The sequence below is a fragment of the Tetrao urogallus genome, assembly GCF_951394365.1.
Source record: "Tetrao urogallus genome assembly, chromosome: Z".
NCBI lineage: Eukaryota > Metazoa > Chordata > Aves > Galliformes > Phasianidae > Tetrao > Tetrao urogallus.
In genome coordinates this window covers 1,992,693-2,017,404 of record NC_136816.1, presented here as the reverse complement: position 1 = coordinate 2,017,404, position 24,712 = coordinate 1,992,693, and the positions used below count along the sequence as shown (strand labels likewise).

Here is a 24,712-nt window from a genome sequence, read left to right as displayed (position 1 = left end):
ATGCATAAAGCTCATCTGAACCATTGCTATAGGTTTTCCCCCAAAGAGCAGCAACTTGTTAAGCCTACTCTCCAAAACACAAGAGCTATCACTCCTGTTATTAAAAGATCATCTCTTACCCTCACTAAATATGCTGACAATATCCCAAACGATCCCAACATACTGCATTTTCATTGCAGGTATCATCACAAATAAGTAACACGTTTATAGATCGGTGAGAACAACAGTTCTTTTACACCCAAATTAAGTAGACCATTTTCCTATATCTTGCATTTGAATTTGCGAAGACAAACTACTACAGTGTGTCAGTTATCAAAGTTCTGAGAAGAGCAGAATACTTACTGAGCAAAATAGTCATCTTCCAAAGCATCAACATTTCGACGAATAAAACCTGCATAATAATGGTATATTGGCAACATTCTCTTTAAAAGGTATTTCTTTTAAAAGAAGGGAAAGAAAAATTATTTTCATTCAAATGCATGCTTTTATTATGCTGTGTTTTTCTTTACTTACTCATTTATCCTAAAAATTCACCTCTATTTCTTTCTTGACAATAAAGAACATTAAAATGAAGCACATAAAATAAATAGCATGGGATTTGATGCACTTGTGCTATTCAAATGGGGAAATTACTTATTTCACATTGCTAACACATATGAGCTTACAAAAGATAATAAATGCTCCTTCTCAGAGAAAAGGCAGAAAAAACAAGTTCCCAAAAGAAAAAATATGTTTCCCACATATTTTGAACATACTTATGCTGAGAACATAAGAGAATTACTACTTTGAGATTGCTACTATAAAAAAGTAGCATGAAATAGAAGTAATATATATATTATATATATAATCTCAAGTATCTTAAATATGGAATAAAATGATCTCATACAATATCTAAGACAGCTCCTTCTTTCTCTTCATATAGCTTTTTCTGAACTTCATTTACAAAAAGAACCAAAATGAAGGTTAATACTAAGAATGCAGACAAATTTCTGCTTTACAGTAAGAACTCACAAAGCAATGATATTTATCATTGACTAGCACATGTGAACAAGTACCTCCTATTTAAAGATGATGGCAAATCATGCAAATTCATACAAAATATTACCCATCACATTCGTTCTTTTGTGAGAATCTAGAAAGCTTTTAGTCACTTTATTTAAATGGACTAGTATCTTTCCTAACTAATAAAAGAAGTTGATACCTTCAAAAGTGGGTATACTTCATAGTTTTTCAGAGTACTTTCCACACTGTCAGGCACTAGATTTACCAATACCACATTCCATACAAAGAGTTTATCTTCTCCACCAAGGTACTTTGTTAGTTCAAGTGCAGCTTCAATCTCAATATATCCAGACCTATTTGAAGACAAAAACCACCCGTATTTGAACATGCTTATTCACATTAACTATCTACCATGGATTTATTTATGATGATAAAACATACAGATACAGGGTGGGAAATCACCTTGAAAAGGCACTGTTATGTTAAAATAAATGTCAAACTATGGTGTGCCATTGAAAAGCTGAACTTTTTAATGCATACATTGAAGAGCATAGTGCCTAGTAATGGGGTAATCATGGCAGTACGTATTCTGGCAGTGTCTGCAGCATGCATCAGCCTCACTCGAAGAGTGTTTTCATTTATAATACACTTGTCTTTTTATTGGCAAAGAAGAGATTTTCAATATTCATGGAATAAACATTACTATAACATGAAACGGTTTAAACCACATGCACGCTACCCTAGAGATTAGCAATTTCAGCATGGCACTTCCATGCCTCACCATGGAGCTAGCGTGGAATGCATTCCTTCCCCAGAAAAGCCAATTCATTCCTCACTCCTCCAGAACAGAAAACTCCAGAATAGAAACACTGCTAGCATTTTGACCTCCTGCTCTCAGAACCACCTCTGCAGGCTTTGGAGTGTGCTTCAGCCACCTACTGCCTGAGCTCCCACGCTGCCTGATGCTTTGGACATCTCTGTTGTGACTATGACACAGATCTATTTATTTCATTTCTAGCACCCCACAGCACTGCTGAGCTCACCAGCAGCACAGTCCCACAGCTTCTACACATGAACCTCCTCTGAGAACTGCCTTGCTTTCAGAAGGAAGGGAGAGTGACAGGAAAACTAACAGAACACTGGGTTATTTTTAACCAAGTCATTTTCTACTGAACTGCAAAAGTGTCTTGTGGTCTTCTTCTGCCAAGAGGTGAATGACCAACCAATCCATCCACAGGGGAGATGAAAGAGGTGTTATGAGTCATGCAGGAGAGCATAGCTGAGGCCCTCCAGAGTAAACGTAGGAGAATTATCTTCATTTAGAAGTTCCCTTACAACAAACTTCGGTTAGTCTTCATAGCGTTCATGACAGTTCCACTACTTAAAGTATTTGCTAAGAGAAGGTACAAACTAAAAGTAATTTCAAAAGAAATCACCCAACACTGGTAGTCCTCCACCATTTTGTTGAACGCCTGTTGTTCATAAGAGGTGCATATGGTTAGGAGTGAATGAAGCAGAAGTACAAATGTTGAATTAGATCATGTAGTTTAATCATTTTCCATGACATGTGCAAAACATACTTACCTTGTCAGTGCAAAAATGTCATCTAGCAGCTGGAACCTGCTGACAGCAGGAATAGCCTGCAGAAGGCATCAATGTGGTGTTAATAGACCTAGACACATCATTAAGAGCAATAAAAAGGTGTATGACAAAGTAATAAAAAGTGTAAGGCAAAGTCACTAACATCTTTTATAAGCCAAAATCTTCTGCAAAACATGCTAAAATTGATCTCGTATTTTAAGCTGAGATTGTTTATGTGCTTTTAGGAGCACTTACATATAAAAAGTGCAGAACATGAGAATCCCTCTTATTACATATTAGAATTAAAAGTAAAGTCTGGAAGTTGTACATTTCCTAATATACACTTTGTTATTTCATTCTGGTATGTTTTTTTCCTTTTGAAGTTTCAGGTTAGTCCACAGCAGAGTATCTGAATCACAGATTACATGACCAAGAAAGGACTGTGGGTGAGCCCCTGCTACAGCTCTTCCTGGTCACTTCTCCCCTCCTCCCTGTTTCCATTCTGGTGTGGCTCAGCTTCTGCTCTAGCCAACCTTCCCACCAGCCATTAAGCATGGCCCCGAGCTGGCACAGTGTAAGTCTGTCCTGATTAGATTTGCTGTGAAGAAAAACTCAGATGAAACAAAGCTGATGGGCCTTATAGAGGTCTGGTCACCCCTTTGTGCTCTCATCAGCCTTGGGTTTAGACCTTCCAGAGAAGTCATCTGATCACGTGTATTCTCAGAGTCTCAGACCGTGCTTAAATTCGCACAGATTTGTTGTCAAATCCAGTGAATCAGTGTGATTACCAGAACCCCTTCTCAAGCTTGGGCTAGGAAACATTAAATGCTATGCAGCACCACAGAAGGCCATTTGAGCAGGCTGCTCCATGTGTCATTTACTGCAAGCCTACACGGTGACATAAAATCTTTTCTGTGTTATACAACTGACTGGAACATTAGAAGAATCACAAAATGCACAGAAACCTCAAATCGATGCTTTTGTTAACATTTCATTCACGGAAATATTGTTCCTTGGTGGAAATAAAAACTTTCTTCTGTTTTTCCTCCCCATGGTTACCTCGTAGCAGATAAATCTGGGTCGCACATCCATACTGACAATTCTTTGAGTGAAATTTAAGAGATTTATTAAGATAATTTGGCAGACAGAATACCATCTCTTGTATGTTATTTTTCAACTTAATGCCTGTGTGAAACTATTTGGGCCTGTTCCTATTCCACTATGGAAGACTGCCATTAACTGTAGTTGTGCAATACTGGATCATTTATTCTTACATGACAAACACGAGTTCTTGTTGTTCCACGTTTTCATCAGTGTGATTACTGGTAAAAAATGCAGGGAGATATACACAGAAAGAAGTCTGTTTACAAGCTTGAGAAAAAAAATTATATACATGACCTTACCTTTGGATCATTTTCAAGCAAGTGTACTAATCTTTTCAAGTTTAACTGATCGTAGTTCACTCTGTAGTATCCACTTAAATTTACATTTAGTAGGATCCAGTCATATTCTGAGTCTGACACTTGCATTTCAGGAAACACTTCTGTAAAGTGACATGAGAAAGCATTTCATTTTCTGCACACTGCTAAATTCTCTTGCATTTATGCTCCCCCAGGATGCAAGTTTGAGGTCGTACCCAGACTCCCACAGAATCTGTGTAGCAGAATGACTTCAACAAGCACCTGATCCCTGAGGAGCTGAGCACCCTGAAGATGGCAAAGGGGTGGCTGAAGACATGTGCAGCTCCAACCTTTTGACTAGCAGGCAGCTGGGAGAGCTCAGAAAGGCTATATAGAAACCACCAGTCTGGATGGGGAACAGCACCCCTGAGTGCCTAGGCATCCACGCTTAGCATGCCTTGCCACTTCCAATGTTGCTCCAAAACACAGCGCTCGGCTCCCAGCAGGAGAACTGACTGTCTACCAGCATTAGTGTAAGGAAAGCAAAACAGCTAAATTCATGCAACAGGCAAACAACTGAAAATAAATACTATAAATGAAAGTCCTACAGCTCTCTTGAGTTACATTACTTGCTAGAGGCTCCTTCTCACATTCCCATTTCATCTCACTACTGCCTACATTAGGTGCTTGTTTGATTATTTGCCCCTGGAAGATCACAGGATGTTGCAGGGGACCAGAGTCTCTAAGCTCCAATAAGGGCATCCTGAAGGCTCTAAGCTGCCTGAAGAGGACTAACGTGCTGCTTTAACTGGGCACCGGCCTGGTTTAAGAAGACAGCAAACTCTCTTAAGACAGTGGATCAATACTGGTGAGTAGTCCAGACAGTTCTCTGAATAGAAGGTTCAAACTCCAATATGTTTTGACCGAGCTGGATTCGTATTTTGTCATTTTCACACATTCAACAAGAGGAAAACACAACAAATGTCAAAGACTAGTTAACACATTTAAAAAGACTGAGTAGCTAGGATATGGTACTAGTAGTATTTTCCATATACTAGTTCAATGTTCTGCTAATCATTACTATCATTTTCAGATGCATCTAAAATAGCAAAACCATGCTCTGAGAGATCCAGCTCATTCCTAGCCTCCACCACCAGGCCAAATGAAAATATGTTCTACCACAGTGGCACAGTTTTGCCAGCATTTGGTATCTTTTCTACACAGACATGCATCACTTAGGGATCATGTCTTTTCCTGCCGGTGACCAACACACTAACATGAGCATAAGGTAAGCATTTAGAGATTGCCAGAGAAGTCCTAAACCAACACAACAGGCTTTTAGCACTGCATACAGAGACGTGCAAGAGCATTCTTGGCTACCATTAGCAGCCCTGCTTGAGGCTTGCCGCCTAATTTCACTTGCTCAGAAGTAAGAAGTATTAGCTCCCACAGAGCTCTTTTCAGCAAAAATACACATACATAACAGCACTTTTTAGATGTTTCATTGTGATGTATTTCCATGCCACTGCAGAAGCTATTCCAAAATTTGAGGCAAAAAGGTAAGTGAAGTGAAAAATACCCTCAACACCCCTACCCATATAAGAAACCATTTGGTTTATCTTTACATCAAAAAGTCAAGACTGAAATCAAAATTGCTGTTATTTTTTCATCTTTACTTGGAAGCAAGCTACTAGTCTAGGCTCTGGGAAGTTTCACACATGGCTTTCAAATACAAGTACAATGTGTTTTAATGACTGAATTTTCATTTTTTTTTAGTTCTTTCAGGCAGATGCAACGTGATGTTTATTTAATTAATGCAGATGATGTGTGAGGAAATGGAATTGCTATTATTTCAATGATAGAAGCCTACCATGTAAAACTAGTCTTTCCAAGCAAGCACTGCTTAATACTTCTTTCCTGCAAATTTTCTGATTTTTCACCTCACTGGAACATCCAATAATTGCTCTTTAATTTGTCCACATACTGTGAAATTGTCATTCAAGTTATCTTTTGCTGGAAAGATAAGGCAAGTAGTTCTTGACAATTGCAAACAAAGGGCAGAGAGATTAAAAAATGCACACAATGTATTGTAGTTTTTTAAGCATTTAACAAACACATCACTACGCATCTACGTCTAAATGATTCAAGATCTGATGCAGTTCAAGGCTGACTTACCAAAGAAAAATTATTAACTTATTCTAATGATTACCTCTATTTTCCATCAAAAAATACAGCTGCCTATTGGAAAGCAATATGGGGAAGAATTGTGAGAAATAACTGAATTTTTTATTTGATTGGAGACGCCTATAAACTCACTTCTTTATTATAAGCCTTTAAAACCTTTTGGGGTTCTACTCTGTTAGTAAGACTATGTTTGCACTTGATTTGCATCAACAAGTAAAATTACACAGAAAATACTGTTTACAGATACCCACGTTCAATAAATATGGGCCATTTCACATAACTCGTTCTAATCTTTTTCAGTCCTCACATCTACCAGTTGAGCTTGATCATACTCTGAGGTATCACAGCCAAACCCAGAGATCCCACCCGTACTCATGGACTCTCACTAACGTCAATGGAATCTACTGAAGCAAAAGTAATACAGAAGCATGAGCAGCTTGGAGTTTTGATTGGTGTACAAAAGGAAATATCTATTCATGACAGGTATTTGTAGAGAAAAATAATTATTAATCTGATGTTTTTCTCTATTATAATGTAAAATTAACACAATGTTTTGTTCATAGATGTATTAGGTGGCTTTTTATCATCTCGGTTTTAGCACGTTTAAAAAAAACACATTACTTACTGCTGCTGTTGTCAAGCCACATTAAGGGCTGTGATGATCCATTTCTCATCCAAGAAATAGGAACAATCCAAGTATTGCTTAAGGAAAAAACAACAACAAAAAAAGCAATATCATTAATTCTTACTCTTACAGAAACCCTCACTGCTGACACTAAATTAGATTGCAAATCAGTTTCTTACTCATCTTCCCTCTCTCCTTTCTGATTCACAAAACGTCTTCGGATGGTTGCATCAGCACATAGGTTCATTGACTGGAATGGAGTTTTAGCTTGGATTTAAATAAGCACTCAAATTTAGACAGTTCTAGATCTAGCTAGATTTTGCTAGATCTGCTGAAGTACCACTTTATCTCTGTGCTCTTGCTTTGTTTCTCTGGGAGATAATTCAATTTTCCCCACTTATTTTTTAATTTCCTCACTTCATCTGATTTCTGGAGACCATAAAGCTCCTTTTCAAAAGTGCATTTGGTAAAAATGGCTCCAGGCAAACAAAACAACTGTAATACTTATAACTTTAATTTCATGTCGCAGGTAATCAAAATCTCCCACAGAAAGGAGATGAAAGTTTTGACAGCCTGAAGTTGTTCAAGAAAATGAAAAATTCTGAAATGTTTGTCCTGGATTTGCTTAACTTCATGTGGCATTAAGTATTGCTGTAGCTAGAGTAATGGATGCAACATTTCTAACTTGGAACTCCTTATCTGTGTTATCTGGCTTTATCTAGAAACTAATTTAATCTACAGTTTTCTTCCTTTCCTGGTGCTTGGAAGCAAATGAAGCTATCGAAATCCCCATCCTTTCATTGTCTGCAAGAACAGAACCACAGGTAGGAAAAATTGCCTTGAGTTACTTTTCTCTTGTATCTCCCTGGGTAAGAATACACCCTGCAAGCTTTGTCCATACATCCCAGTGCTTATAGAAAGAGCTGAATTTTAGAGTCAGCTCCTTCCACCATGTTTTTAGGCATCTAAATATGCAGCACGGCTGCAGGCACTCTGTGATTCTCACTGACAGTTTCATGGCAAGTACTCAAGGCTTTCTGAGAAAGGAGTAATCTAGATAAGACCTTCATGCAACCCCATTGTCTTTGCCATGACAATGAGACTGAAAACGTTGACAGGAAAGAAGTTGCTGCATGGTTCAGCCCGGTCCTCAGCCTGAATGATTGAAAGATGAAGAATTCAGAAATGCCAGGCAAAACTTCTGCCTTGCAATCCATTCATGGCCCACGCCTGTCCTTACAAAGTTGTTTTGTGGCTGGAAAAGTCACTACTGCACAAGAAAGCAACCCTCAGAGAAACTACAGCAAACTCCAATCTGAAACAGAATTTACTTCATGCCACAAAGCAAAAAATTTAGAAAACAGTCAAAACATTGTGAAGAGCTTCCTGCAAATAGAAAAACAAAACATGGGTATCTGATAAGGATACAAATGAAACATACTTGTAAAAATCTGTACTGTTTTCATGGTTTTTATTATGAAATTTTTCCTGACTGATTGTGCCGGTGCTTATATTGAATGTTAAAACTGGAAATCCATTTTGACATGTCCAGGAATCCATTATTTTTTTTACAGATGCTGGCAACTGAACTTCATCTTGCGCATCTACTACCTTCAACGGAAAGGGAAATTAGAAAGATTTATAACAAGCAGTCACTTACTGATTCTGCTTCAGCAACACTCTAGGAATTAATCTAGTGTGCTACAGAAAGTAATTGCTTAGCAGTTTGCTGATATTTGAGTCATGCACAAAATCAATGTAAAAAAGTGTAAAGAACATTATTGACATTATTATCATGACAGCACATAGGAACTGGGACATAAGAGAACTTGACTGCCAACATTTCTCTCCTTATCATGAATATGCTTACAAGCCTACATGACTATGACAGACTTAATTTGTTTGTTTTACTCAAATGAACATACCAGCAAACAACACAATTTTAAATGACAGTGTGATGAGCAAATTGAACATCAAAGACTCACTGAAAAAGATACCAAGCTGGAATCCCAGCCAGTGTGAATTAATAGTCTTTGTTGGCTTAGAACATGTGACAGTCTTGCATACCTAAAGTTGTGAAACTCTTGTTCTTAACCTAAGGCTTTTTTTTGGTAACACAGCGGAAGACTTCCTTAGATGGGCAGGGAAATGAGAATTTTTTTTTGTTAGAACCTGTCTTCTTATTCAGATTTCTGACAAAACCAGCAAAGGGAGAAATGCTGATCTACCGCCCTACAGACCTTGCAGGATCTGTGATGCATCAACACTGCTGATCACCAAGTCTAGAGCATCACACACTTCAATGTGGCAGAACTTAAGCTCCAGAAAAACACAGGCTATGCAATTTCATTTAAACGAAGGTGATCCATGCACCCAGAAACCCACTTTGCATCTCATTTCTCTGTTCCTTGTACTCGGCTGCACTGACCACAAATACAGTTAAATACCCAAATAAACACTTGTGAAGACATAAGGCAAGAAAGCTGGCAAAGTAAATTTTATGCGAAGGAAACACTGTGAAAGGGATAGCCAAATTCCACTACAGCACTCTACAAATACTTGGTGACATAGATTTAAACACTAGAAATAAATTGAGTACCAACTGTATGTGGATCCACAGATCATCCTGGTTGGCGTTTGAAAAGGCAAATTCTTTCAGATACGACTGCAGGAAACAAACAGATGCCTCAGAATTCACAAAGGTTCAGTGAAAAACATCAGCAAGGCAGACAGTGATTCGTACTCTCATCATTTTCAAGCTTATAAATCAAGATGAAGATGTCCTTTTTCCAAACTTACATTTAAAGCTCTGGTAAACAACTTCTCAGTCAGAAAACCAGAAAGCATCCATGTAATAGAAGCCCCCTAAAGTACAAAAAAAGCTATGAGAAAACATGAGTTATTGTTGCAATTATTCATGCAATATTTCTTCCAATTACATTTCAGAAAAGTCAGTTTATTCCTATGAGGTAAAAAACATTCACAGTTTCTTTCATAGAGAAATTTGCAACATCCAATAAATTTGTGTGTGCGGCAGTAATAAATTTTGCATGACAAAACAATGAAGCATTGCAGTTCAGCAGGATATTCTCTGTCTTTCTCAAATATAATGTGTATCACATTAGTTCAGAATAAGATGGAACAGGAATTATTCCATATGTTTTCACCTTGTTGTACGTGATGCTGTCAAACAGAGAAACTAATGAAAATAATCCGTTGACCTTGTCTTCACTTTCTGACAGTGATCGAACTTCTAAGTCATTTTCTTGACTTAAGACAGGTTGTACGATGTGATCATAAAAGATTTCATGCTGCAAGAAGAAAAAACGCAGCTGAACTGAAAATCATCAGTTAGAGAAGATGCATTATGTAGATAGCACTAACAGGAATAGCCTGTCAACAGACAAGGAATTGTCCTTTTCCCCCTCCCTGCCACTCCCCTGAGGTAAAAGGGCCTCACAACAAATCCTAACATCTTCTACATGCAACACTACCTACTTCTGGCAGTGAAAATTGCCAATCTGAGCGGACTGCGGGCTTGGACCTGACAAAGACAACTGCACTGTAAACTCCAGGGAAAAAGTCAATTACATTAAACACCAAATGAACAAACACTGAAAACTGAAAACATGTATGTCATGTGCATTTCTACATCATTAGCAATCCACGTTTTCCTCCTAAATTCTATATTTCTCTTGCTGCACCACTAAACAATAAACTAAAAACTGGATGAGTATAGAGAAGCTTAACTGCACAGCATTTTGGCTCTCACCCATAAGAAATATGGGCGAGAAAAATCACTCCTCTTCATAAAGCAGTGAAGCTCTCCTTCCATCAAAAGCTGATTTAGTTTCTCCCAGCTGTCCTATGACTGGATGTCATTTGACGTATGGGACAGGTGAAGAAAATCAATACATTTTTAAGATACTGCAGGTCACTTCTGGCATATCCACTTATCAAGAAGAGGGACAAAAAGCTTTTAATTAATGGGACTGAATTTGTTGACCATTTTTTCTCTTTGCTTGCAGCTAGTACATTTAATGTTCCAGAGTCATTTTGTAACTGGGTGATCGGTAGCCCAAGATCCAGTGGAAAGACAGCACGTAGTGGTGTGTCTCAGGGGTTCAGTCCTGCTTTATATCTTCATTAATAGTTTGGATGATGGAACAGAGCGCACCTTCAACCCTAGCAAATACCAGGGGCCATGCAGCTGAAAAGCACATTTGCAGAAAAGGATCCTGGGTGGATATCAAATTGAACATGAGACAGAACATGTCCTTGCTAAAAAGAAGGCCAGTGGTGTCCTGGGCTGTATTAGGCAAAGTCTTGCCAGCAGGTAGACAATCCTTCCCCTCTGCTCAGCACTGTTGAGGCACACATAGGGAGCATGTGGCCCACATCTGGGTTACCCAGTACCAGAGAGAAATGGAGCTGCTGGAGGGAGTGATGAAAGGCCATGGAGATGACAAAGGGTCTGGATAACCTCTCTTAAGAGGGGACGCTTAGAGTTCCTCTTCAGCCTGGAGATGAACAGGCTCAATAATGTATTTACCTGAAGGGAGGATGCAGAGAGGACAGAGCTGTCTGCTTAGCACCAGGACAAGAGGAAACGGGCAAGACCTGGAGCACAGGAGGCTCCATCTGAACACCAGGCAGTACTTCTTTACTTTGAGGGTGATGGAGAGCTGACACAGGCTGCTCAGACAGTCTCAGTGGAGTTTCCTTCTTGGACACCTTCAAAAACTGCAGTCTCAGGCCTCACCAGCCCAAGGGCTTTTCCTTCCTTCAGAATCTGAGGGCCTCATGCAGATACATCTCTGATTATGCCTCCAAGTGCACCTCAGATGATGGCTACTGTCAGCAGCATTTATCCCCCAGCTGCACAGATTAACAATGGATGGAGTTTTGCAGTAAACTGTGGGATTTGCCCCTATTTCCATTTGGTCACAATAGGAAGGAGCTTTCATCATATTGTCAACTTAGTGCACTATGTGTACCACATGTGCCTTATCCGCAACCAAACATCCATGGACCCCATGGAGTAAAATGTCCCAGCTTAGCCACTGCCCATTAGACATGTCCAGCTTCACACAAAAAGCCTGGAAACATAGGAAGGGAAACCATCCAGGAAGAAACAGATGGGTTTACTAAATGAAAGAACCTGGGGCAAAAAAATCAGTCCAGTTCTTCAGCTCATTCTCAATGCAGAATCACAGCTGTTCAGCTGTAAAAGAATGGCATGATACAGCCTTCAACAGAGGAGAACCCTCAAGGGAAGAACTGAGACCTGGGCATTTCCAGGAGAATGAATTTGCTAACACCACGATTAAATTAAATCACATCTCCTGCATCTTCCTTTTCCTCCTCCAATACTGGAACTTCGGTGCCTTATCTTGCTGAGTCCTTACTGAGTAGCCGCTGCTACTTACCAGTGAAAGCTTGGGTTCGACAAAAGTAGCTCCCAGGTTCTCAAGGTAAGATGCCAGGCCCTCCTTAAGCCACAGATCGTTCCACCAGGTCATGGTAACCAGATTTCCAAACCACTTAAATAGATAGAAAAAAAAGTCTCAACATGGCCTTACAATACTCTTCCATTCTTGTAGGTTAAACACACGCATCCCCACTGAAGGACTTTGATGTGTGTTTGTCAGCTGAATAAAACGACGGATATTCCTGCAAATATTGAGAATTTAGTGGAAAAGAAGGTGCCTCTTGGTGAAAGTCAGAAGTCAGTTATTTTTTAAATGCTTAATCTACAATTTCATACCATGTGCACATCAGCGCATGGTGCCAGTTTCTTGTTCTATTTAGATACTTCCTAGTAAAAAAGTAAAGATAACATCAGGGCTACAATTAGAAGTGGGATGTTTCTAAAAAAAAATTAAAAAAAAAAAAATCACATTTTTCCAAAGAATCACTGATAAATAAGACAATAAATTTTATTTTTCTATGTTCTTGCCAAAAGGAAATTGTCAAGGGGATGATAAACAGAACCAGGGAAATGATCTTTTCCAAAATCAGCAAATCCCTATCATCGTGAGCAATAAAACTTGCACAAAAGATATGTACTCAGCTGCAATTTAACAAAAAAAAAAAATACCCTGATCATTTGAGGATGTGCACTTTATCTGTTCAATCTTAAAAATTTGGACTGCAGCTTTTTTAAAACATAAAGCTTTATTAGCTGCTGACATTTACGCGGGTCACTCTGAAAGTAATGCCTACCATTCATCTCCATGGAAACTGCAGCAGATACAGAGAGCACAGTAACACTACTTGACAGAGCACATCGTCAGCTACATCTCACTAACTTGCAACACCAATAGCCGTGCATTTTCACCAGCAACAAACAAGAGCCTTCATGCTGCAGTCATAAAACTGTGCGCCATCAGGGCTGACCCACTTTTGTTGCCACCATGGGTGAAACACTCCACCCACCACCTCACTGTGCTCACATCCACTGTTTGGTCTCCAGCAACATTCAGTAAGCATCGATGAAAGGGTGCAACCTTTACTGCATAGAGGAATTCCATGGCACACAGTTGCTCCATAGGCACTTGCTTGTCAATGCCATTCTGTCAGACTGCCCCTCTGTTGCCATCTGTCACACAGCAACAGGTACTGGTGAGAAGGTTCAACCTCTACTGCCATTCATCAACATGTGCCTCTGATGTCAAGGGCCAACACAGTAAAACAGGAGGCATTACTTTCAAGCAGTCCTTGTAATTTATTGGCCTGCAATAAAGACAATATACTCATCTGAAAACCTGAAAAGTTATAGACCATGCCAGAAGGACGTCCGAGTACTTTCATAACATTAAAATCCTCTGCTAACTTTGTTGACTAGGTGTCTTCTTCTTTACAAGCAGCAGTAAATTAGATGTAGTCAAAAAAATTGTGAAGTTGCATTGTAATTCCAAACCAAACACCAAAAACTCTGTAAATCTGCATGAAAGTACGAAATGTATTAACACTGTATTTGTTCCACGATATCACAAGGTTTCTTAGAGAAAAACACCCCTTTTGCAACCTGTATGTGCACTCCCACTATGAACACAAAGTCCAATAACTCTCCCACTGCAGTACTAAGTACAGAACATATAGACAGTACTGCCATCCCCACATCCCTACAGTATTTTCTAGTGCAGCATTCAGTTATTGCATTAAAAAACAACAGAACAGAAGGAGTCCATTAGAAGTTTTATATCAACTCATATGCAGATGGTATGCAGTCTGTCATATGATAGAATAAGACAAAATCTGCTTTCAGTGTTAATTTATCAATTAGCATATAATCATATGAACACTCTTTCAACTCTCTAGTGCTCACATCCCATACAGTTATTCACTATTTCTCTTCAGAAATCAGCGACTGCATCGTCACCAACTGGAAGGAAATAACATTACAGGCAAACAGATGTACAGAATTTTTTACCACGTGCCTGGTGTGCAAGTTCATGTGACACAATTAAGGCAATAATCATCCTTCTGCCTGTGAATTTATCACTCGGGAGGTACAGCAATGCTGCTTCTTCAAAAGTCATTAGTCCCCAGTTTTCCATAGCGCCTGCTCCAAAATCAGGCAGTGCAACCAAATCTAAATTGATTCAAACAGGAAAAAAAAAAAAAAGTATTTAAAATTTTTTGGAAGTAAAAATGCCTACATGGTATTATGCTGAATTAGCATTCAGTGTGCAATTAAAAGGCTTTACATGTGCTCCTGCCCCTCCTTATTTGTTGATTTATTTATTTCGCTAGGTTGTGGCAACACCCTTGAAAATGCTTAGTGAAATCTCTTCTTGTCATCAGTTTCATCTATGATTACCAGTCTTCCAGGAAGCCATATGACAAATTCCCACAGAGCCAAATCTATACTGCATCTTGTACACATAAATGTCCTGAACAAAAATGAGGGCTGTATTCTACCCATGCTAGGAGAGAACATAATCATTTCTGGCTCTCAGAGATCTTCCTCTTGCCTTTCTGTGAAAGATGATACTAACCTTTGCCTTTAGCCAAATAATTATTTTCAGGGGGAAAAAAGGCTTACTTTCAGCTCTGTTACCTCCATCCTCTCCTGTGTTACGCACGGTGAGCAGCTCTCCATCTCAAATGTGGGAGTTGGAGGAAAGGAGTCACATGGATGGGCATGAAGGATCTCAGAGGAAGATACACTGCTTAAACTCGGTAACAGAGAACAAATTCTGCAAAAGGCATGGAACTACTTTGGAAGCAGGAGCAGGCTTGTATTGCCAGCCAGTGGACCCCAGGCCAGACCCAGTCCAAGAACTGTGCAGATAGCATACACGTGGTGCTACACCCAAGCAGAGAAGGATGCATCTTAGCCAGGCAAATCGCTGCAGGCTGACAGCCAAGCCAACTTGGGCTGAGGGATGTCTCTTACAATTGCATTAAAAGCAGCCCAAAGCAAATTCATAAGCATCCCTAGATTTGAATGTGTTTGTTTTTCATTTTGTGTTCACAGCAGAAATCTTTAGCACTTACAATAAGCTATTCTTGGATGATATAATCCTAATTGTAAGTAAGACTTCAGGGAAAGTGGGAAACGCAGCTGGTATTGCATTACATTATGCAGGGATTGTAACAGTATTACAGAATTCTGTGAAGCTGAAGTTCTGTTTGTCAGGAAGCCTGTGATACTATTTTTCTATGACAGTAATATTCTATAATAATGAATCGACTTATCAACAGTGCTGCTAAACAGAAGAATCCACAAGTGAAAAACAACTGCCTACAATCCGTGCTTACCTTGCATGATTACTAAGACAACAACATCTAAAAGGAGCACCAACTGCCTATGATACTTTCCATAAGAAGCGTAAGAGTAATTCTGAGTGCTATTCTAACTACACTGGGAGATAATACATTTAGACAGATTTTCTTTCAAATGCCAACAACACAGTCCTCCAAATGAAGAATATGCTCAAGTCAAGAAAGGAGGAAACTTATTCTCTTCAAGTTCTGCAATCTGCCAAGACTATGGGCAGGTCAATTTCAATATGCCCCACCTTCTGTGCTTTCAACATCCAACCAATCTGTATAAGAAAGCACATTCCCCATTGCATCAATGCTGATGGTATCAAACCATATGGAGGGAATACATGATGGCTCCCTGCTTTCTTGACTGGAGCTTGGCTTAACTAACTTAACCTGGCATTGATTTTAGGCAGAAATTACATTTCTCTGCAGGAATCCTTCACCAAGGAGAAATATACATGAACACTCAGCCAATTCAACAACCAGATGAGGACATACTGAAGAAAGCAAGGCATGTTTTCTGGAAACATGGGCTACAATGAGCAAAGATTTACAAGGCATACCTGGGGACTTCGAGCATCCTCGACTGATGTGTCCCAGAAATAGCCACATGTCTGAATAACTCTCTGCACTTTGTAGCCCTACCTGCCACTCTATTAAGAAACACTACTTTAAAGGATTGTTTTTGATACGACTGAGATTTCAATGAGTTCAAGTTTAGGGTTTGTTTCTTTTTTTTTTTTTTACCATAAATATAGTAAGTTATAAAAAAAAATACTGCAAGAGAACCCATTGTTTCTGTGAATGTTATACCATCATTTAATGGGCCATTTGTGGCCCATTAAAGAAAATAAATAATCTCACCTGTCTTTGGCAGAGGGTAGCTGATGTTAAATAAGTCTTCCAGAAATGAAAATATGGGCCCTGTGATATTTAAAGCATAGTCAACATACCCGTTCTTAACTGCCTCTTTCCGAGCCCAAATACGTATCTGCAACAAAATGAGGAAGCATTATTTCCCACAAGCCTCATATTTTCTTTCTCCTTGCCTCTCGTCTGTGAATCATTGTTTGAAAATGCTGCCTGTAGACACAGATCCTGCAATGAGCTTTGTGCGAAAAATATCCCAACAGAGATTACTGGGCCTAACAAAACATGGCCTAGAATCTAAAGCTCCAGCACGTCAGGAGGGCCAAGACTTGAATGTTACAACAGATGTTGAATTATTCTTTTATTAATTAGGAGATGCTGTAAAACTAGTCAGATCCACATTGCTTAAGCCAATGTATCCTAGCCAGGGAACCCAAGTGGTGAAGTTTACTGGAAGGGAAACACACTCAGGGAGTTTTTCCCACCTGAAAATAGAAAACTTCTTCAGCTTTTTCACATCCTGAACCTGATAACTGGCCTCCCTTTGCTGCTAGGAAGAGAGAAGCGCTGAGCAGAACACCTCTACACCTCTAAGCAGGACCAGCATTCCTTCTCTGTGCCATTTGCTTTGACACAGTACTAAAGAGGCAACTGCCTTCTTCCTCTGAAAAGCGCTCATCTGAATGCTTAGCTGTCTGCTGTCAGCAACCATCAGTCCAAGAGAAAGGTACAAGCCAGAACCACAAGCAGTCAAAGTAGAAATACCCAGTGGTGAAGAAAAACCCATCTACCCAGTGGTGAAGAAGCTTCAAACACAAAACTATCATTTTTGAAGTCAGAAAAAATGTGCCCACTGTAGTAAAAACAAGTATACAGAAAGCTTGGGGCACACTGTTTCTCATACTGAAGTCATGACGGGGCCCTGAAGAACAAGACACAGCTTCACTGGTTTGTCACAGCAGTGGAAATGGATATTTTTTTCCAACTAAGAAAAATAAAGAGATAAGATCCTGATTTTGAACAGCATCTTCTAAAGTTTTAACAGACAAAACTCACACCTTCTTGTGGAACTGTGCCCGTGTATGTTACCTCTATGTAATAATAGGGGCAGGACAATATGCTAACTGTCGAAAAGGAGAGCTTTCTGCAGAACTATCTCAGGATAAAGGCTAGTAGTTTTGCCACTTAAGCTAACACATCTGGAGTGGGATGCACAGTGAACGTCTGTGATACCTTCTGAAGCAATGATGAATGGCAGAGCCAAGTTGTGCACCAAACTCTATGGTGTGTTGTGCACCCCGTATTTACCTCCTTTCCTCGCTCTGTTGTGTTGACATAGTCAAAATCGCAGACCACAAAAGCAGTTAAGTAAGTTGGCATTTTCAGTGAGGTGTTAAAAGTGGTAACACTCCACAGGCTTCCATTTTCATCCTTCATTTCAGATACATCTAGAAAAAATATTGGAGAAAATATCGAAGAAAATATTAAAGAGATATTCAAGAAATTAATCTTCTGTGACAAACCAGGAATTGATATTTCCTGCAGGCTGTTTTTTTGCTTGTTGTTTTCACACCTCTCTTGATACGCTTTATTTCTGCATTAACATCATATCCCTCTGCTAGAAGGCAAGCAGCTGAACTCCTTGCTACCACCACATATCAGCCAGGACCCTTGCATGCAAGCACCCAAAAACCACTCGATCTTTTTCATTGAAGTCCTGGAAGCATAAGATGCTGTATCAGGTTTATAATGTGGACAAACTGTGGGACAGGAAGAGCATCTCTGGAGTCTTACAGTCATGTTATCCTTGGTTTTAACATAGACAGAGGGCTGTAGTGTCTCTGCAAGGTAAAACATCTTTACATATGATGAAAATACATCTTAAAAGCTAGCTAGAATGAAATGCAATCCTTTAATGCCATGACCTCTGGCTTTGGATATTGGAGCTGCTGTTTTGCTTTAAGCAGATGTCATACAGAAAGACAGACACACTGGCACCACAGTAAATGCTAAGAATCAAACCCTCTGCAGCCTCCACCAACCAGAGTAAAATGCATCACAGCTGGTAAGGATGGCTATTGTCATCAAATACATCAATTATGAATAACTGAATATTTAAGTTAACAAGCATAGATCTTTTGCACATTTTCAAGGCAACAGAATGTTACTGCGCCAAATGATAGAATTATCATCTGCACATACAAAGCACACAGTTTTTAAGGTAAATTAAGGAGCAAACAAACAAACATAAGACATTTACTCTTTACCTACCAATAGCAGGCATATTGGAAAGAGCCACGTAGCTTGGGTCATGGACAATCCTGATATTAAATGTGGCCTTCATGTCAGGCTCATCAAAACATGGATAAACTGTCCTGGCATACTTTGGTTCCAGTTGGGATGCAACCAGCATACTATATGGAAAATACAGATAAGATTAATCCAGCATGCCACAGCTAATCAAAACCAAGACACGGCGCATAAATATGCCAGATGCAAAGCAAAAGAGTTAACTACAGAGATGAAGCAGGTTTGCAAAATGTCTGGTTATCATTTCAAGTCCCAATTAAACACCCCACCCAGAAGACAGCTCACTTTGGAAAAAAACAGTCTTTTTCAGTCAAGTCATGGTTGCTTATTTTTTAACTCACTGAACTTTTCCAGAGTTTTAACATCATATTTTAAATATTTAAAATATTTTTGAAGCATTTGCCTAGCTTGGTTATTCAGAGAGCATCGATTAAAGTTTTGCACACAGCTCAAAAGTGACACAGGGCTCAACTGTGGTAATTACAACCTCTCTGCATACCTGCTCACCTCTCTAATGCATGTTCTCTTATTTCAGTGGCACATTTTAACTATTGTACATTTAATGGCTGTTAAGTACCTGTGCTTACATGCACTTGCACACTTTCATCACACTGAATGGAGAAGAACACCAGTGTCAGCAGCACAGTGCTGTCCCATTGCACTGGCAAACCCAGGTAAACACGAGGAGGTTATTTTCTACCTTATACTGTTCAATTATGCCTCATCTGCACAGATTGCACACAGATTGCACTTGCATTTGGGGCAGATCTTCGTGACACAGTGGCTGTAATCAGGATGCCCAGCGAAAATGATGATGGAACAAGCATGCCCAGTGGTCCAGGTTTCAAAACAGAGCTATAGATCTGGACTGCTCCTATCAAGGCATCTTCACCAATCACTGGAAAAAAAAAGTGTCTGTAACAGTTCTCAGAGCTCCACACCTGTCAGCCCAAGGGCAACAACAAAAACTCCATAGGAAACACCTCTACATATGTGAACAAACAAGCAGCGATGCACCTGCTAACCTTGGGAAGAACAGGCAAGCAACCACAGTCTTCACACCATCAAGTCTTCAAAGCCAAGCAGTGCCAGCAGCTGGACATGAAGGAATGGCAAGACCTAGTGCTCCAGTGACCCCAGTGCTGTCACAGGGCTGGCATTTCCCGCTTGCAGTGATTCACACACACAAAAGCTTACGCTTACAAAGTCATCCCAAACAAGTCAGAGATCACCTGAGCAGCATCCACACAGCAAGAAGCAACACACAAATCTGTGCTCTGTAACACCATGTATTTTGATAGGTGTTTGGCTGCTGCCATCCCATCAGGTCTCATCAACCCAGTCCTGAGAGTGTGAGCAGCCAGCATCTACACTTGTGCCTCCCTCAGAGCTGATGTGGAGGGACTGAACAGGTATCAAGAGGATGACCATGTAAAAGTGTTTATCTCTCAAAAATGGTATGCTTTGCATTAGATGGATATATCCTAGCACTGTTTTCTCACTAAAATGAAGTCATTTGTAATACTGATCGTGCATTTTTGTGTGTTGATGTATTTTATATCTGATTTGTTCCACTTTAAAAAAATGTAGCAACTAAACCATTTAGCAAAACCTTAAGAGGCTCAAAGTAAGGGGGTTCTACAGTGAGCAGCATCCTATTACATGCACTGGCCATCCCTAGTAGTCCTCAGGGAAATGGTGCACAGACTAACACTGAACCCAAGAAAACACCAAACCTGATATTTCATCTGATTTCTGTCACGTCACTTTGATACTCTCACTCACCGATTCATAAGAGGCAAGAAGTTCAGGCACCCCACTGTGAGGCACGATTAACTGTGCCAGCACTGTTCCAGTTCCCCTTTCCATCACTTGGTGCATAAGCAAGTGGTTAAAAATCAGCACAAATACTGTGATCCCATTTTGGAATGCTTATTAACATCAGCCATACGGAATCAGGCGTTCGTATAGAAGCTGCATGGGTCTTTTTTTGCAGAGATGGCCACAGCTGGCTGCCAGGCACCCCCATGCTGTGCGTGGAGACTGCTCTGCACAGTGCCCATGAGCTGCACAGGACAGCCTGCTCCTGCATGAGCCTGTCCTGGGCTGCAGGGCTGCTCCGTGCCTGCAGCACCTCCTGCCCTCCTGCTCTGCCCTTGGTGCCTGCAGGGCTTCTCCCTCTCACGTTCCTTGCTGCACTTTCCCAGCTGCTGTAGTGCAGCGGTTTTCCCTTCCCTCAGTCTGCTCTCCCAGCACCCAGCATCACTCACAGCTCAGTGCTGATGGTGGTGGGTCCCTTTTGGAGCCTCTGGACTTGGTCTGTCCTGAGACAGGGCAGTGCTGGGCTCTGCTCACAGAGTCCCCTCCTACCATACACACACTGTGCTCTGCAGTGATCTCACTAAACCTGGAACAGTCTATGTGAGCTTGTTCACAGCACTGCAAGGTCTGCATGCAGAATGATGCTCAACAAACCTGCTTCTGTCCGAGCCAGTGCCGCTCAAGAAGGGCACAGGTGGTTTCTACAGATTTCTGCCTGCTCTCATCCTGCCACGGGATCTCCTGGCTATATGCAGAGTAAAGATGCCTTCTTCAGAAGGAAAGCCTTCCACACACTCAGTGCTAGTGACGTACTCATCCTCCTTTTTTACTTCCTTTGATGCTGCATTCACCATGGATAGTGTGGTATTCATGGAGAGCACTTCCATCTTTCAGAGCTCTCTTTTGTGTGTCAGAAATGATCAGGTGGATGGTACAAATTGTCAGTAACAGAAAAAACACACACAGTCTTCAGTGTGTGTGAACTGCTCTGACTGTGAGCAGTTTCTAAACTGGGAAGTAGGTGAAGTTTGAGTTTGGGTTATTCTGTCCTGCTCAGAAGTGAGGTTTGCACTTATGGACAGAGCAGAGAGTTCTCATTGCAAGCTGCCTCCCCACACCTCCTTGGTTGCACACTTCTGCTCTGAGCTGGAGCAGGGGCAAGGCACTCTGCCTGGCATCAACCAGGTAGGGTTGCTCACCCAACTGGAGCAGTGTGGGTGTCTGATTGAGCAGCAAGGTACTAGAGCTCAGGTGCAGCCCTGTGCCTCAACTCTGAAACAAGAGGTTCCTTGTGGCTCCGCAAGCACAAATTACAAAACCACTAAAACTTCCAGCACATGCAAAGAAATACAAGAATCTGTTTGACTGCAGATAAACGGTACATTGTCTGCTGCAACTGATGGTTTCAGTTACAAACTGAAGTCTCCAGCCAGTGCGAGAATCAGACAGCAAAGGTTTGCCAGAGCCAGGTGCAAGTCCCTGCAGAAAGTTATTGTGCTGCCTACAGGAGGTGATGATTTCCTTACAGAGCAGCCATGGGCTTTGTACTGGCAGCCTAGAGCTGAAAGATAGTGAATACTTTTAAATCATTCCTGAACTATATAATCCACTGGAACCCAACTTCTTCCATCGTTAACTTGCTATAATGCTTACAGAACGTATTCCTCACAATCACCTCCTCCAAATATAGAATGAATTGAAAAATACTACAGTCTAATTCAGCATGTTCTAGATGGAACTTGTCTGAGCTAATATGGCATCGTTAAGCACGCTGAATGCAGAATTAAACAACTAAAAGATTGCTTGATTTCTATTTAGGTTACTTTAATTACGTAAATTAGGCAACACAATCAAGGCTCTTAAATCAAAAATTGCACAAACATATCTGTGAATGAGAGAGAAAGCCAACTCACGGTAGGAACTGTTACAGAAAATCACACGATTCTGTTTCAAGAGGAACTCTCCTCATTTTGGGTTTGGTGCTGCTGGTATTCACACAGTGACACAGGCACGGATCCTGCAGGTACCCGGGCACAACCTGCTTGGGACGCGGCTCTGCGAACTGCTCAATTACTTTACTTTTAGTGAATTCATGAGCCGGCTGGGAGATAAGAACACCTCAACCGTAACTCTGCATCCTCCGCAGCAATTTCCGCATCTTTAACATCATAAAGAATGATTCCCTCGTTAAGAACCTTTCCTACCCCTACGCTAAGTGCCTTCTTTCAAACCTCCTGCAGCAGGGACGCCCGAAACCACGATCTTAGGCTTCTGTTGTCTGAAACGAACTCCTCGTTTGCCTGCAACGCACGCGCTCCCGGCGGACGGACCCGCGCACGATGCCTGGTCAGGTGCAGCGCCCTACCTGCTGCAGCCCAGGTCGGTGTAGCGGGTGAGGAATAGCCCCTCGCGGTCCTCCCGCAGGCGGCCGTGGAAGCTCAGCTGCAGCACGTACCGCCGCCCGGCCAGCAGCGGCTCGCGCAGCTCCAGCACCGCCAGCTCGCCCTCCTCCTCCAGCCGCAGCCCCTCCACCTCCACGGCTGCTCCCGCCTGGGGCAGCGGCCCGCGGACGGCGGCACGGTGGGACTTCAGACCGGCGCTGTGCAGCACAGCGCTCCGCGTGTCCCGGCGGCAGCGCACCGTGATGTTCACCTGCCCGCTGAAGCCGAAGGGCTCCTCCTGTCCCGGCCGCACTCGCGGCCACAGTTCCAGCTCGTAGTGCAGCGGTAGCAGGTGCCGCGGCAGCCTTCGCAGCGAGACCCCCGTCGGGGCTCCGGGCACGCCGCGGTCGGGACCGGGCGCTGCCGCCGGGCGGGCGGGGGGCGGCGGGTGCCGGCAGCGCCCGTACAGAGCGGCGAGAGCCAGCAGCGCGGCCAGCAGCGACAGCAGCAGCGCGGCCAGCAGAGCGGCGGTGCCGCGTCCCACGTACAGCCCCGAACCGCCGCGGGCACCCATCGCCGCCGCGCCCCGCCTGCGGCAGCGCGGGTCTTAGACGGGTCGGCGGCGCGGAGGCGGGGTGCGGGACCGGGGGCCGGGCTGCACCTGGGGCGGGGTGGGCGGGCGGTGCGATGGGGATGGGGATGGGGATGGGAAGGATGCCCGGCAGCCCCCGGGTATGGGGAGACGGAAAAGGGAAAGGGAAAGGGAAAGGGAAAGGGAAAGGGAAAGGGAAAGGGAAAGGGAAAGGGAAAGGGAAAGGGAAAGGGAAAGGGAAAGGGAAAGGGAAAGGGAAAGGGAAAGGGAAAGGGAAAGGGAAAGGGAAGGGAAAGGGAAAGGGAAAGGGAAAGGGAAAGGGAAAGGGAAAGGGAAAGGGAAAGGGAAAGGGAAAGGGAAAGGGAAGGGAAAGGGAAGGGAAAGGGAAAGGGAAAGGGAAAGGGAAAGGGAAAGGGAAAGGGAAAGGGAAAGGGAAGGGGAAAGGAAAAGGAAAAGGAAAAGGAAAAAGGAAAAGGAAAAGGAAAAGGAAAAGGAAAAGGAAAAGGAAAAGGAAAGAAAGGGAAGGCAAGAGGAAGGGAGACAAGGAGAGGGAAGAAAAGAGAAGGGAAAAGGAAAAGGAAGGGGAAGGGGAAAAATCACACAATTACAAAATGGCCAGGGCTGGAAGGGACCTCAAGGATCATGAAGCTCCAACCCCCTGCCACATGCAGGGCCATCAACCTCCACATTTAATACCAGACCAGGCTGCCCAGGGCCCCATCCAGTCTGGCCCTGAACACCTCCAGGGATCTGGACAGCTGTTCCAGCACCTCACCACTCTCTCTGTAAAGAACTCCCCCCCTGACATCCAGCCTAAATCTTCCCTCCCTCAACTTCAAACCATTTCCCCTTGTCCTGCTCTTATCAACCCTTTCAAAGAGGTGATAAAGGGGAAGGAGGAGGTAAAAAGTGGAAAAGAGATAAAGGGAAAAAAGGTAAGGTGCAGCCAAAGTGGGTTTCTGAGTACCTGCCTCCCAAAAGCCTCATTCCTTGCATCTTTCACACATCATCTCCTCAGTCCCACAGCAATCAGGGGACCCATTGCACACCCCTTGTACCTATGGGGCCTGCCAAGCTACAGCTGGGTGCAAGTAACTTCAAAACAAAACTTGTGTCACCTCGTGAAGCCCTCTCAATTGTTTTGTTCAGTGGCAGCTTCTCTCTTAAT

The 24,712-nt window shown here is 42.1% G+C and overlaps 1 protein-coding gene across 1 annotated transcript in view; it reads right to left on the bottom strand.

The window, feature by feature from the left end:
• LVRN (laeverin) overlaps positions 1-23,526 on the bottom strand; it is a gene marked incomplete at both ends in the record, with an annotated part of 34,116 nt that extends 10,590 nt beyond the window's left edge. Inside the window, 15 exon segments of the mRNA XM_079548033.1 lie at positions 343-437; positions 1,202-1,355; positions 2,587-2,642; positions 3,987-4,126; positions 6,793-6,869; positions 8,234-8,403; positions 9,392-9,457; positions 9,592-9,657; positions 9,960-10,103; positions 12,222-12,335; positions 14,235-14,389; positions 16,435-16,561; positions 17,749-17,888; positions 18,712-18,854; positions 22,937-23,526. Coding sequence (XP_079404159.1) covers positions 343-437; positions 1,202-1,355; positions 2,587-2,642; positions 3,987-4,126; positions 6,793-6,869; positions 8,234-8,403; positions 9,392-9,457; positions 9,592-9,657; positions 9,960-10,103; positions 12,222-12,335; positions 14,235-14,389; positions 16,435-16,561; positions 17,749-17,888; positions 18,712-18,854; positions 22,937-23,526 — 2,237 coding nt within the window.
• Positions 23,527-24,712: the final 1,186 nt, after the last annotated feature.